General features: G+C 41.8%; 2 protein-coding genes across 2 annotated transcripts; both read left to right on the top strand.

Annotated features, from left to right (window-relative positions):
* Positions 1-342: 342 nt before the first annotated feature.
* On the top strand, positions 343-4,739 carry LOC100706696 (tripartite motif-containing protein 47-like; the record flags this gene model as incomplete). Its single annotated transcript, XM_025905248.1, has 2 exons — positions 343-364; positions 3,819-4,739. A coding segment is annotated over exon 2 (912 nt), but the record flags the coding sequence as incomplete, so codon positions are not given.
* Positions 4,714-6,827, top strand: LOC112846153 (E3 ubiquitin-protein ligase TRIM21-like). Its single transcript, XM_025905461.1, has 2 exons — positions 4,714-5,416; positions 6,684-6,827. The coding sequence occupies exons 1-2, from the start codon at positions 4,761-4,763 to the stop codon at positions 6,751-6,753; spliced, it is 726 nt and encodes a 241-aa protein (XP_025761246.1). The 5' UTR covers positions 4,714-4,760; the 3' UTR covers positions 6,754-6,827.
* Positions 6,828-15,124: the final 8,297 nt, after the last annotated feature.

The following is a 15,124-nucleotide window of genomic DNA, read 5'->3' as shown; positions in this document are numbered from 1 at the left end:
GTAATTGGAGGAAATCTGATTATGAATTAATAAATTAATTAATTGGTTGATGTTTTAAACATGAGCTTGTAAAAAAGTTAACATGACATCTGTTCAACAAGTCATGATGTATGTAATGAAAACTAATACTGAACACAGAAAATTCAAATTCAAATGTAATACGAATGAAACTAGAAAAAAAAATTGTGAAATGTTCCAGTTTCCAGTTAAATGGACTCAACTGCTGCTCCTGCTGAGCTCCTCCCACCTGTCCTGCTTCAGGTGGCGTCCCGCGTTCTTCCAGGAAGCAGCTCACCTGTGTGTTCGTGTTTAGTGTCCAGGTGTGGAGTGGAGCTTGTTGTTGGTGTGTGTGTTTGAAGAAACTGTAAGTTTTCTTTGTTTCCTCCTTTAACAGTTTGTCTTTAGGAACTTTGTTGTTTGTTCAGCTCAGGTTTGATTTCTTCACACAACAAACTGTGTTTTTATTTCTGGTCTCTCGTTTAAAGTCAGTGTGTAATGTTTTCCTGGCTAACATCAGCTGTGTGCAGCTTAGTTCCAGCACAAATCTGCCACTCCATAGTTCACGGTAATGGACTCACAGCTGGACCAACAAGGTCGAGTGTGTCCGCCATATTCTGTTAGTATGTGATCAGGGCTGTGTTGATCTGAGACTGTAGACATTAAAAATTCCATGGTAGAGATTGTAGCTGAATAAACAAGACTTTTGAGATAATGGGGTAGCAGGAGGAGAGAAGCTGCAGAGAGGCATGTAAGACTGCAACTCTGCTTCCTGGTTCCAACTCTGGATAGTCATATTTTGGGGGGTTTAATAAAGTGGTCCATATTTCTAGAAATGAGAGCTGCTCCATCCAAAGTGGGATGGATGCCATCCCTCCTAACAAGACCAGGTTTCCTCCAGAAGTTTTGCCAATTATCTATAAAGCCCACATCGATTCTGGGACACCACTCAGACAGCCAGCAATTTAAGGAGAACATGCGGCTAAACATGTCACTCCTGGCCTGATTGGGGAGGGGACCAGAGAAAACTACAGAGTCCAACATTGTTTTGGCAAAGTTACACACAGATTCAATATTGATTTTAGTGACCTCCGATTGGCGTAACCGGGTGTCATTACTGCCGACGTGAATTATGATTTTACTGAATTTTATGAATTTACATTTATCCTTTAGCCAGCAATTTTAAATTTCCCTCAATGTCGCCTGCTCTGGCCCCTGGAAGACAATTGACTATGGTTGCCGGTCTGTCTAGCTTCACATGTCTGAGAACAGAATCACCAATTACCAGAGTTTGACCCCCAGTCGGTGCGTCGCCGAGTGGGGAAAAATGGTTAGACACATGAACAGGTTGGTGGTGTACCTGGGGCTTCTGTTTAAGACTATGCTTCCTTCTCACAATCACCCAGCTGCCTTCTTTCCCCAGCTGTTTGGGGTCTGCCGGGGAACAGCTAGTCGGGCCTACGCTATCTTCGGCTGCACCAGCTACAGGGGCCTGGCTAGCTACGGGTGAATGAAGGGTGTGAAGCCGAATCTCCAATTCAGTAATCCTGGCCTCCAGAGCTGAAAATATAATACATTTGTTACAAGTATCATTACTGCTAAAGGAGGCCGAGGAATAACTAAACATCTTACACAATGAGCAGGAAAGCGCAGGAGGGACAGGTGAAGAGGCCATGATGCTAGCGCGCTGGCTACGAGCTAAGCTAGCTAAACAGTGAAGACACAATGAGTGAATATTTTGGCTATAAATCAGGTAGCGAGTACACAGAGAGTGTGCTTCAGATGAAGCACTACCACAAAATGACCCCGACTCCGGCCTCCACTCGCTGCCTTTTATTGGACAAAACAGTTACAATACGCACAAGCACCTCCCCTCGTAAAACCTCTCTTGGTTAGAAAGACAAGGCACTGTGTGTGTGTGTGTGTGTGTGTGTCATGGGGGTGTGTTTGTGTGACCTCCTGCTCACCAAAAGGGTCATAAAAGCAGGAAACTTACAACACAAGAAAAAGATCTGTCAGATAGGATGTATAAACAATAAAACCTCCCCCAGCACAGAGTGGCTGGAGACGTGGTCAGGATCAAAGGAATGGCTTTGATCCTACTGCTTGAACTAAGACTTTACAAATTTAAGAAACGCATTGACAACATTCAACAATTAGACTTAACAAAGATTATACTATGAAAAAAGAATGCATCTAAAAGTTTTTAATTAAATTGCTAAGCAGATAAGCTACTCAAAAATGCCACTTTGTTTGAGCAGGAACAGGAAGTGATACTCTACCGCAGAGAGAGCAAACACCAATGACAGCGCCACACGCATGTTTAATTTTTCTAATTTTAGAGATGTTGCACAAATGGAAGAAAGCAGTCTTACATATTTGTTTAATTTGTACATTGAAGGGCATTTCTTGGTCAAAAATGACTCCAAGGTTCCTCACAGTGTTACTGGAGGCCAAGGTAATGCCATCCAGAGTAAAAATCTGGTTACATACCACATTTCTAAGATTTTCAGGGCCGAGTACAATAACCTCAGTTTTATCTGAATTAAGAAGCAGAAAGTTAGTGGCCATCCAGGTCTTTATGTCTTTAAGACATGCAGTTTAACTAATTGTTGTTTATCTGACTTTCTGGACAGATAGAGTTGGGTGTCATCTGAATCTGCATGGTCTCCGCACACAGACAATCTGCGTTGCACACAAAAAATAATCTACACTGAATTGAAATAAAAATAAATATGTTAACAATTCATTCTGTTTTGCAGTGTGAGTCAGTCAGTGACCGGTGTCTGGCTGCTCCAACCAATGAGACAATTCACATTTGTATACACGCAGCTAATCAACGTTGTTGACAGCACCCTTATGTGCCGACACTGGTGTTTTAGCTAGAAAAGCGGCGTGGCTGACATTGAGTGAAGCCACGCTAATGACATTGTGTGCAACCATTGGAGATGTGAGCAGGATTAACAGAACAATTGTTGTTTATTTAAAAAAAACACCTTGGCTGCATTTTTAGGTAAATAGCTGCAAAAACTTTGTTGTTTGAACAAGATTTTTTTTCATTGTAAGTGGGCTAAAGCACTTAATTAAAAGTAGTCTAACATAAATGTAAATGCTGTAATTTGATTATTTTAATACACCATGTAACTTGGATGGATTCGATGCTGGTGTGACCACAATGCACACGTCTAATGTTGCTCACAGTGGTCCGAGGCTCAGTGAGTATATGTGTTTGCTCAGACACATGAAAAATTAGAGGGAACTTTGGTGGAGAGTCCCAGATTTTACGCCCTATGGGAGTGTACCCTCTATTGATCCTCTGCCTAATTACACAAGAAGGTGTCAAAATGTTTGTGGGTCACAATCAGCCAAGATTTCAGGTGAACCCATTGTGAAACCTAACCTCATCCTATCATGTGATTTATTGAGGTCAAAAAATGTGAAATTTGCTTTCCTCAAAGAGTGACCTTTGACCTAGACAGCTGAGTCTTGTCCTCTCCAGCTGGCTCTTCTATGTTGCACGATGTGTTTATGAAGTAGCTGTTTGGTCTCTCCAACGTCGAGGTCTGTGCATCCCTCGCTACACAGTACAGCATATACTACGCTGTTCAGTTTGTGTTTGGGATGAATCAGTTTGTGTCTGAGTGTCTGGCCAGGTCTCCACCAGTTACTCTTAGAACTGAAAAAGCTTCTCGGATGTAACGTCTTCAAGAAACTCAAAGAAGTCCAGACGCTTTGACGCTCGTATCTCTCTTTTCAAACATGACATTTAAAGTGAATTTTGAATAAATAAATAAATGTGTTTCTTTTCTTTCTCCTTTTAGAGTGCAGACATGTCTGCTGCCAGCAATCTGCGATCTGAAGATCAGTTTCTGTGCTCTATCTGTCTGGATGTGTTCACTGATCCAGTCTCTACACCATGTGGACACAACTTCTGCAAAACCTGCATCAGTCAGCACTGGGACATCAATCAGAGCTGTCAGTGTCCCATGTGTAAAGAGACTTTCTACACTAGACCTCAGCTGAGGGTCAACACTTTCATCTCTGAGATGGTTGCTCAGTTCAGACGTGAAGCTCAGCAGAAAGCCAGCAGCTGCAGCTCAGAGCAACAAGGTGCCAAACCAGGAGAAGTTCCCTGTGACGTCTGCACTGGAACCAGACTGAAGGCCCTGAAGTCCTGCCTGGTGTGTCAGACCTCCTACTGTCAGACTCACCTGGAGCCTCATCTGACAGTGAAAGGCCTGAAAAGACATCAGCTGATTGATGCTGTGGAGAACCTGGAAGGCAGGATGTGCACGAAGCATGATAAACTTCTGGAGCTATTCTGTAAGACAGACCAGACATGTGTCTGTGTGATCTGCTCTGTTTTAGACCACAAGAACCACAAGTTTGTTCCTCTGAGAGAAGAATATGAAGGAAAGAAGGCAGAGCTGGGGAAGACAGAGGCTGAGATTCAGCAGATGATCCAGAAGAGACGACTGAAGATTCAGGAGATCACAGAGTCGGTGAAGATGAGTAAAGATGCTGCAGACAGACAGAAAGCAGAAGGTGTTCAGGTCTTCACTGCTCTGATGGAGTCTGTTGAGAGACGCCTGAAGGAGCTCATGAAGGAGATCGAAGACAAACAGGAAACTACAGAGAAACAGGCTGAAGGTCTCATCAAAGATGTGGAAAAGGAAATCTCTGAGCTGATGGAGAGAAGCTCTGAGGTGGAGCAGCTCTCACGCTCTGAAGACCACCTCCACCTCCTCCAAAGCTTCTCGTCCATGAAAACTGCTCCACCGACCAAGGACTGGACAGAGGTCAGAGTCCGTTCACCATCATATGAGGGGACTGTGGGGAGAGCTGTGGCTCAGCTGGAGGAGACAGTCTGGAAACCCATGAAGAAGAAGCTGTTAGAGGCTGAGCTGCAGAGGGTCCAGCAGTATGAGGTGGATGTGACTCTGGATCCTGATACAGCAAATCCTGCTCTCATTCTGTCTGATGATAGAAAACAAGTGTATCATAGTGATGCGAGAAAGAATCGTCCAGACAACCCAGAGAGATTTTCTTACTATGGTATTGTTTTAGGAGAGCAGAGTTTCTCTTCAGGCAAATTTTACTTTGAGGTTCAGGTTAAAGGAAAGACTAAATGGGATTTAGGAGTGGCCACAGAGTCGATCAACAGGAAGGGAGAAATCACACTGAGACCTCAGGATGGTTTCTGGACTGTAGTGCTGAGAAATGGAAATGAGTACAAAGCTCTTGCTGGTCCTTCAGTCCCCCTCTATCTTCAGCCTGGTCCTAAGAAGGTGGGGGTGTTTGTGGATTATGAGGAGGGTCTGGTCTCCTTTTATGATGTAGGTGCTGCAGCTCTGATCCACTCCTTTACTGGCTGCTCCTTCACTCACAAACTCCACCCATACTTCTGTCCCTGTAACAAATCAAATCAAATCAAATCAAATCACCTTTATTGTCACGTCACATGTGCAGGTACACTGGTACAGTACATGCGAGTGAAATTCTTGTGTGCGAGCTTCACAAGCAACAGAGTTGTGCAAAATACAATAACGTGCAACAAGCAAAATATAAAAATGGTTAATCTAAAAAGTAATAAATATATGTACCATATATAAAGGTATATACATTACTGAATGTGTGTACTAAATATGTTTTTCTACGTGTGTGTGTGTGTGTGTGTGTGAGTGTGTATATACATGTTTTACAAATGAAATAGAGTAAACAATAAAATAAGATATATAAAATATAAAATATACAGAGGTAGGTATGTGCAAAACAGTGGTATTTATATACAGTCTGGAGTGCATAATGTTGAAGTTCTGGTAAGTGAGGGTGAGGTGTCTATGACGTGTTCAGCAGTCTGATGGCCTGGTGGAAAAAGCTGTCTCTCAGTCTGCTGGTACGGGACCGGATGCTGCAGAACCTCCTTCCTGATGGAAGTAGTCTGAAGAGTTTATGGCTGGGGTGACTGGAGTCCTTGATGATCCTCCCCGCTTTCCTCAGGCACCGCTTCCTGTAGATGTCTTGGAGGGAGGGAAGCTCACCTCCAATTATCCGTTCAGCACACCGCACTACTCTCTGGAGAGCTTTGCGGTTGTAAGCGGTGGTGTTGCCATACCAGGTGGTGATGCATCCAGTGAGGATGCTCTCAATGGCACAGCGATAGAAGGTCCTGAGGATGCGGGGGCTCATGCCGAATCTTTTCAGTCTCCTGAGAAAGAAGAGGCGCTGCTGCGCCTTCTTCACTGTCTTGTTTATGTGTACTGACCACGTAAGATCCTCAGCCAGATGTACACCAAGGAAGCGGAAGCTGCTCACTCTCTCCACAGCGGCGCCGTTGATGGTGATGGGGGTGTGTACTCCTCTGCACCTCCGGAAGTCCACTATCAGCTCCTTTGTCTTTGCGACGTTGAGGGTGAGATGGTTGTCTTGACACCAGTGGGTCAGGGCGCTGACCTCCTCCCTGTAGGCTGTCTCATCACCGTTGGTGATAAGACCCACCACTGTAGTGTCGTCCGCAAACTTCACAATGATGTTGGAGTTGTTAGTGGCCGTGCAGTCGTAGGTGTAGAGTGAGTACAGGAGAGGGCTCAGTACACACCCCTGTGGAGCACCAGTGTTCAGTGTGATGGGGGATGAGGTGGTGCTGCCCAGTCTGACCACTTGGCGTCTGTCAGACAGGAAGTTAATGATGGTGGTAAAAACTCTGCACCTCTGATCATCTGTCCTGTCAATCAAACTGAGTCGATCAACGACTGATTTTATTTGATGAACTGATTGATTTTTCTTGAAGGGAAAAAATGAACATGTTTAGTGTAAATCCTCTACAGTCTCCATGTTTCTATAGAATCTGATTATCGGGGACTGTGATTCACATTTTGATCTGATTCTCATTGAATTTTATGCGAGCAGAAGAAAAGTTGAATCATGAAATGTTCCCACTAATAGACTCAAGCTGAAGAGCAAATATCAGAGAATAAATGTCAAAAAGCTTCATTTCAAAATAAAGTTTGTTAAATGCTTTGAGTGAATACAGAATCACGTGTGGGTGTTATAGGGAGCGTCCTCCCTATAAAAACTGACAAAAACATTAGTGTCCATTGTGCGTGGGAAGAAAACTTCTGTTTACAGTGAAAAAAAACCCCTTAACTTCCAAGCAAGCACAGAGTGCGCTACCACTGAATGGAAAATTCACAGAGAAACTTGCGGATTCTTCCACTGACCGCTGTGGCACACCTGCACCAAGGCAAACATCCGCCTACCCCACTCCTGCTTTGTTTGTTTGCTTTATTTATTTTCTGCTGTGTTTTACTTGAATCTATTTGAAAGACTGGGTGTAAAAACAAAAAGAAAATATTTTATTTAATGTGCTGGAATGTGCAGAAAATAGGTTTAAATGTTAAACAAATTTCTTCCAGTCAGAGAATGTTGCATATAATATATTTTTTGCTTGATGCATAAAGTTAAAACATTAAAACTAATAAAACAAGTTTTAAAAAGAGACTTTTCCCATTTGATTACATTTTGTATGATGAATTATGCAGAAAAAGTAGAATTGGGATGAAAGATCTGTCGCTTTATCACCTATTCAGGTTGTAAATCATGTTTTTCAAAAGTAAATAAGTAAGTAAGTAACTAAGTAATTAAATACTTTTGAAAATAAGTAATCAGTAAAGTAACAGGATTACCTTCGAGGGGAAGTAATCAGTAATTAGTTACTGATTCCATTTTTCAAGTGACTTGACCAACACTACAGATGACTGAGCACAACCAACACAGTAAAAGTGGCACAGAAACACACAAAGGGAGGAAGAGGAGGAAGGCTTCTCTTCATCCTTCCTGCCATCATTAATGAAGTTTAGCTGACAGACAGTATCTGAGAAAAATTATCAGGGATATCATTACAAATATTTATAATGCTGTTATTGATTCAATTCAATTCAATTTTATTTATATAACGCCAAATCACAACAAAAGTCGCCTCAAGGCGCTTTATATTGTACAGTAGATACAGAGAAAAGCCCAACAATCATATGACCCCCTATGAGTAAGCACTTTGGCGACAGTGGGAAGGAAAAACTCCCTTTTAACAGGAAGAAACCTCCGGCAGAACCAGACTCAGGGAGGGGCGGCCATCTGCTGCGACCGGTTGGGGTGAAAGAAGGAAGACAGGATAAAGACATGCTGTGGAAGAGAGACAGAGATTAATAACAGATATGATTCGATGCAGAGAGGTCTATTAACACATAGTGAGTGAGAAAGGTGACTGGAAAGGAAAAACTCAATGCATCATGGGAATCCCCGGCAGCCTACGTCTATTGCAACATAACTAAGGGAGGATTCAGGGTCACCTGGTCCAGCCCTAACTATATGCTTATCAAAAAGGAAAGTTTGAAGCCTAATCTTAAAAGTAGAGATAGTGTCTGTCTCATCTTATCTCTCTGAGCTGCTACAGCCTTGTACACCCACCCGTTCTCTTAGGTTAGGTCAGCCAGTCAGCTTTTCCTAAATGTACCCAGGACTTAGCGTAAACTCAGAGGAGATCATTCTTTTGCTGTAGCAGCTCCAAACCTGTGGAATAATCTGGCTTTAGAGATTAGACTCTTCTCTTCTCTTTATTATCTTTATTATTGCACAGCATTTCAGTCTTGCTCACCACTTTGTGACCTTTTTAATATAATGGCCTACATAAAACAATATATACAGAAAATAAGCACTAAGAATATATATTTATTCTTTAACATCTGCCTGTTTTTAAATCAATCCTGAAAACCTGAAAACCATCTCTTAACCCTGGCCTTTGACACCATGTGAGATGTGGTTGTTGTTTTGTTTTTTAATATCTATTTTTAATATAGGGCTGTTTTAATATGTAAGTATTATGTGTTTTATTTAGTTTTTAGTTTTTGCTGTTTTGTTTTATCTATTGTTCTTAACTCATTTACTGTGCAGGACTTTGGTCCTGTATTGGCTGTTTAAAGTGATTTTTAAATAAACTTGGATTGCAAAAGAAACCTCCTGCAGAACCAGCAGAATCTGTCGCAACCAGTTCGGGTGAAGGAAGGAAGAAGGAAGACAGCACAAAGACATACTGTGGAAGCAAGCCAGAGATGAATAATATGTCATAGTTTAAAGCAGAGTGGTGTATAAACACAGAGTGAAAAAGAAACACTCACATATGAAATCACAAAATTTCTGGAAATGAGAAAAATCTGATGAAGACAAATTAAACCTGACATGTTTAATGTATCTAGATCATGTACAGACTTTAATGTGTAGAAACAGATCTTTGGTTTTATCATTTAATTTGGTTTGTTTGACTTCAGGCTGTTTCAGAGTGAAATTCACCTTGTTAACATGAAGCCTTGTTGTATCTGCCAGTGTAAACAGACATCTGATATATCTAATACCGTCACACCCAGACTGCTGACTGTGTTTGGAATAAAACATTTTATACTGCAAATAGTCACAGTGAGTTTCCCTGTTTTCAGTTTATAGATCCAGTCACACTTTCTACCTTCACCTGTGCAGTAAAGACAGAGACCAGAGCTGAAACCTACAGTCCAATCAGTGAGCAGCAGCAACACATGAACTTAATTCAGACTCTGTTATTGAAGATGTTGTTGTGCGAATAAAATGACTGAATGATGTAAATATCCAAACATGGATCTGGTCTTGTCGGCATTAAATTAAAGCTTCTGGGCAGGTTGGAAATACGGACCCACCCTTTTGTTGGCCCTGAGCCAAATATTTGAAACATGTCGCTGATATCAAAATTCAAAAAGAACTTCTCAAAATAAGAAAAATTAAATGTTTGAATATTTGATCTGCTGACTTTGAACTATTTTCATTGAATATCAGATTGAACGGGTGTGCTGATGGAGGACGGGTCAGATGACTGGAAACAGTGGGAACACACTGAGGCCACCTACAGGGCAGGTGGGGAACAGCAAGAATCTGAAATCATATAAGATGTTAGTGAGTGAGAAGCTAGAAAAAACAGACTAAAGATGGCTCTAAGTGATCAAAGTTGATCTGAAACAGAAGATAAATCCATTGAATCTTTGGAAAGTTCATCTGGTGCTCAAATGATTCCTGTGATGAAAGCTTTATTTCACTGAATGTTTCTTCAAAGCTCATTTACCATGTTAAAGTCATGAATGAAAGTGCAGATCGAGAGTGGATCACATGATCATTAATGTGTGCCATGTGACATGTTCAGCATTGTCACAGGTGTCTAGATTGTCCCTGATATCATAACTGCTGAAACACTGATGATTATATTTAAAGATGGCAGCAAAGAAGCAATTGAGCTCTATTATTATTATTATTATTATCATTATTATTATTGTTATTTTTATTATTATATATCCTGGTTATGTGGATGCACTTTTCTATCTGTCAGTGCTGAAGCAGACATCACTGATCACATGATTCTGAGGGATGTTTCCAGCACCTCACTGAATCTGAGCCATGAAGATTTAACCTCCTAAGACCCAAACTCTTCCAAAGCATGCATTTTTAATTTCCCTTTGATATCTGGGCATATTGGCACCCGATGAATGTAAAAACAAAGAATTACCAGTTTTTTGTTTAACCTTATTTTTGTTTCTAAGAAAAATTAGATCCCCATATGAGGATATTTGTTTAAAATCTCAATAGAACAGTAGCAGTATAATGTCTTCGTAAGTGGATATCAGGCTCTTGTAGAGTAAAATTGAGTATTTTGGTCTAAATAACCCAAAATGTGATGTTCACATATGTGGATGCCAGGTCCTAGGAGGTTAAGGCAGCTCTGAAGGCAAAGCAGGTCTGAGCCTGTGTTAGAAAGCTGTGCTTAATAAAGTGGCAGCAAGTGTGTCAAGGACTCAGTAAGTAATGATAAGAGCCAGCAGGGGGCAGCACAGAGAGGTGAGGCGCTGTCAGAGAAGCAGGCTCACATCAGACTGGTCATATTACATCATCTATACCTGAAATAATCATCAAACACACGGCAGAGCAGAAACATGTGGAAACATCTGGAGCTCAGTCTCAGTTTGATCCCTCAGAGGTTTACCTCAGTCCTGCTCCTCTGCTTCCTGTTTACAGCGCACACATCATGCTGTGTACTGAGAGTCATGTGGTCAAACCGAGGCCCTGGTACTCTGACAGAGAGCGAGCACAGTTATCCTAATGTGTGACATCACTTCTAACCAGAGAGCCTTCAGCTTTCACACCCAGCCAATATCCTGTCACACTGAGCATGTGCAACCACAGCTCTCAGCTTCCATCACTCACAAGTTCCAGCCCTCGACTTTAAAAGCCCAGAACAAAGCTTGTGTTCAACACAGCGCAGACAGAGGTGATGTTCACGCTCTGTTTCTGGGTGGGAAACTCACCTGTGGGTGTGGCTGTTTCTCCCCTACAATCTCTGTCCACCAGCAGACATTAAGACACATGACAGGCCTGACAACAGGAAGTGTATCGCTCCTAAAAAAGACACACTTAAAAAGCTGAACAGAGTCCAGAGTGTGGAGAACCAATGAGAGCAAATACAAAAAGAAATGAGAGCAGAGCAGCCAATCAGACAGGTTCAGGGCTGAGGAGGCGGAGCTGCAGACTGAGGTGGAGGAGAGTTGACTGCAGATCACAAACTTTGACAATAATTCATTGATGAACGTGTGTTTATGTGAGGTCAGATTATAAACGTCCTCAGTGAGCTGTTCAGTCTGTGGTTAGATCTTATGTTAGCGCAAACATTATTGCATGTTACCCACAATTCATGTGAAACTTTCACAGTGTTCTTCTGTAATCATTCATATCCATGTGTTAGCTGTTGTACTGCTGGACCATTTCTAACGTGCATTGAACTGTATGATCTCTAATCAATGATCCAAATCATTGATTCAACTCATCAAAGCCCCAAAATGGACCTTAAATACTCGATTTGTGACATTTGAAGTCAGATGTGAAGAAATGAACAACAGATTTTCTTCAAGAAATGATTTCTCTGTCATTACTGCTGCAGACATACAAATATCACAGTCGAGTTTTGTCAAAGTACAGACATGATGAAAAATGTCAGTTTCATTATTTTCCATGTCCCAATAAACATACACATATACATATAAATATATATACAGTCAGATGTGATGCTTTTAATGGTTCTGTAGTGATTCAGTGAGATTTCAAAATCATATTCAGTAAATTTCCTATGAGTCCATCTTCAGTCTGATTTCCACTTCCTGCTTTGAGCTCTGTGTGAGTCTGTCTGTACAGTCACATGACAATGAGTGTGTCAGCAGGAGCTCTGCAGGTTTCAGGGTCAGTGCAGTGAGATGATGATCCAGATGTTTGATTCATCATCTGCATTTTGATTTAAGGCATAGCAATATGATTCATGTGACAGCTGCTGCCACATTAACCGTGTGTTGTCCACACTTGAGCTGTGTGGCAGCAGCACAGCTCAAGTGTGGGTCTTTATGGGGTCAAATTGTGGTCATAAATGTTTTGTACTTGTAAATCAGTTTTGTACTTGTAAACCAGGATTTGCATGTATAAAAAGAATTTGTGTGTGTGTTAAAAAAGATTTGTGTGTGGACTTAGCCAAAAAATACGTGTGAAACTCATGTGAATTCCTGAGGTCAGATGGCCCAGGATGTGAGTGGGCGTTAAGGCGTCTGGGGAGGGAACTCAAAACTGGATTATAGATGGCAGACAGTTGGTGTCGTAAACCACCGCCTACACCAACTGTCCGCCCACTCACATCCTGGGCCATCTGACCTCAGGAATTCACATGACAAGGTGGGGCCAGGTTTCACAATGAGCTCACCCGAAACCCTGGCTGATTAGGTCCCACACCCGCTTTCGCACCTTGGCGCATGTGATTAGAGGATCACCAGGGGGTCCTTTGTCCCTCTTTGGGGGGATACTCCCACTGGGTTTAAATCTGGGACTCTCGGCCATTTGACCTTAGAACTGAAGAAGCTTCTCGGATGAGAGATGAAACGTCTTCAAGCAACTTAAAGAAGTCCAGACGCTTTTCTTTGCAAACTCCTTTGACTACGATGACCTGGATGACTGAGAACCTTCACAGACTTACGAAGGGTATGTTGTGACTTACCTTCAAAATTACAGTGGTCCCTCACTTCCGACACTGCAAAATAACATGCTCCAAAGTTTCCTCCTCTGCACAATAATCATAGTTCCCTAAATTATGTTTCCCTATCAACAATAGTGTAGAATTCAATTCTGTATGTCCAAATCTCAGTCTTTACGACACGACCACCACCACATCCTCCTCCTCCTCCTCGGTTTCAGTTCTGCTGTTAGTCTTTACTGTTAGGTGAAGCTAGAAAGTGTGACTGGATCTATAGACTGGAAGCAGAGAAACATGCTGAACATTTAAAGCTTTGCAGGAGAAATGTTCATCTTGCAAACACAGCAGAGCTGATCTGGGATCAGTGTTCACACCTGCAGCTACAATAAAGTTTCATGTCTTCACACGTCAGCATGTGAACTATACTGTGACTCAGCGTCACTCTGACTCAGTCTATACAGTCAGACAGCATATTTTTAAAGTTAACACATAAACACACACATAGCTGAGGCCGTCCCATCTGTCCTGCTTCAGGTGGAGACCAGCCTCCTTCCAGGAAGGACCTGTGTCCATGATTAGTCTCCAGGTGTGGTGTGGAGCTTGTTATTGGTGTGTTCGTTTGAAGAAACTGTAAGTTTGCTTTGTTTCCTCCTTAACAGTTTTACTGTTTGTTTCTGCTCTGGGATGTTTGGACCAGATGTTCAGCTCTTATTTCAGGACAAACTTTGATCACTCTTATGTTTGAAGACAAATCCACATGATTTTAGATTATTGATTGACTGAATCCACACTGGTTATGAGTCAGTAACTCTGCACTGAAATATTTGGTACTGTGATGGATCTGTATGAAACTTTAGAAACATCAGACATTGATTAGTGATCTGATAGAAAATTGATCTTCTTTTAACTGGAAACAATCAGATAAAATCAGTTTGTTCTTAAGAAGTTGGTGTTCAGGTTTTACTGAAGTGACAGAAAAAAACCCCCCTTCATACATCTGCATGTGGAGGATTTTACTCGAGTCATGCATAATATGCAGCAAAGTATTTGGACTCTGCAGCTTTTCCATGACTTTGTGTTTTTAATCAGTGGATTTGAGTCTGAGATTTCTTTTAGCATTTGAAGCTGTGAATCATTATTAGTTGGTCAGAGTGTGTCTCTTGTGTTTCTCTCTAGTTTGTGGTCTCTGGGTTGTTTTGCTGATGATTGAGGCGTCACAGAAACTGATGGAACAGAAACAGAAAGTGAGACATTTTCAACTTACTGCTGATGCTTCACAGAGATCAGCTGTTCTGTAAACTGAAAGAATGCTGCTTGCAGTTACCAGTTTTTCTAGTTTAAACTCCCATGAAGAATGTTCCCTCGGCTGAAAAATACGGGCTCAAATCGTGATCATAAATATTTTGTACTTGTAAATCAGGATTTGTATGTGTAAAAAGAATTTGTGTGTGCGTAAAAAAGATTTCTATGTGTAAAAAGAATTTGTGTGTGTGTAAAAAAGATTTGTGTGAAACTCTGTACTCAAGTTTCAAGTTACAAGTACGAATTTTGACCCTATTTTTCTTCCTTTCATCTGATTGGCCAATGTCATGTCAATCACAAATTTAAATATCCAATCAGAGAATAGATGGGTTTGGCTGTCGGAGGGGCGCGTTTTTGAACTGCAGGTCCTTGAAGGGTAATACAGTTTGAAGCTGGAGGATCTCTATATAAATATCCGATAGAAGCTAGGTCCCCTAACTATCAGTAGCTGTGAGCCATAGCCCAGTTACAGACCTGAGTGCCTTCACTGCAATCTTGGGGGACTTCAACCATGTCACCTTGGACAATACATCACCAACATTCACACAAAATGTGGTCTGTCCCACCAGGGGGGAGAGAATCTTAGATCTACTGTATGCTAATGTCAAGGATGCATACAGCTCCTCCTCCCAGGCCCCCACTTGGAAGGTCAGATCACAACCTGATTAACCTCATCCCCGCTATGTGCCGATTGTGAGGAGGGAACCTGTGACCACGAGAAACAGTAGGATGTGGTCAGAGGAGACATTA

The sequence above is a fragment of the Oreochromis niloticus genome, linkage group LG3 (assembly GCF_001858045.2).
Source record: "Oreochromis niloticus isolate F11D_XX linkage group LG3, O_niloticus_UMD_NMBU, whole genome shotgun sequence".
NCBI lineage: Eukaryota > Metazoa > Chordata > Actinopteri > Cichliformes > Cichlidae > Oreochromis > Oreochromis niloticus.
Note: the sequence above shows the minus strand (reverse complement) of the source record. Positions and strands in the feature narration are given on the sequence as shown.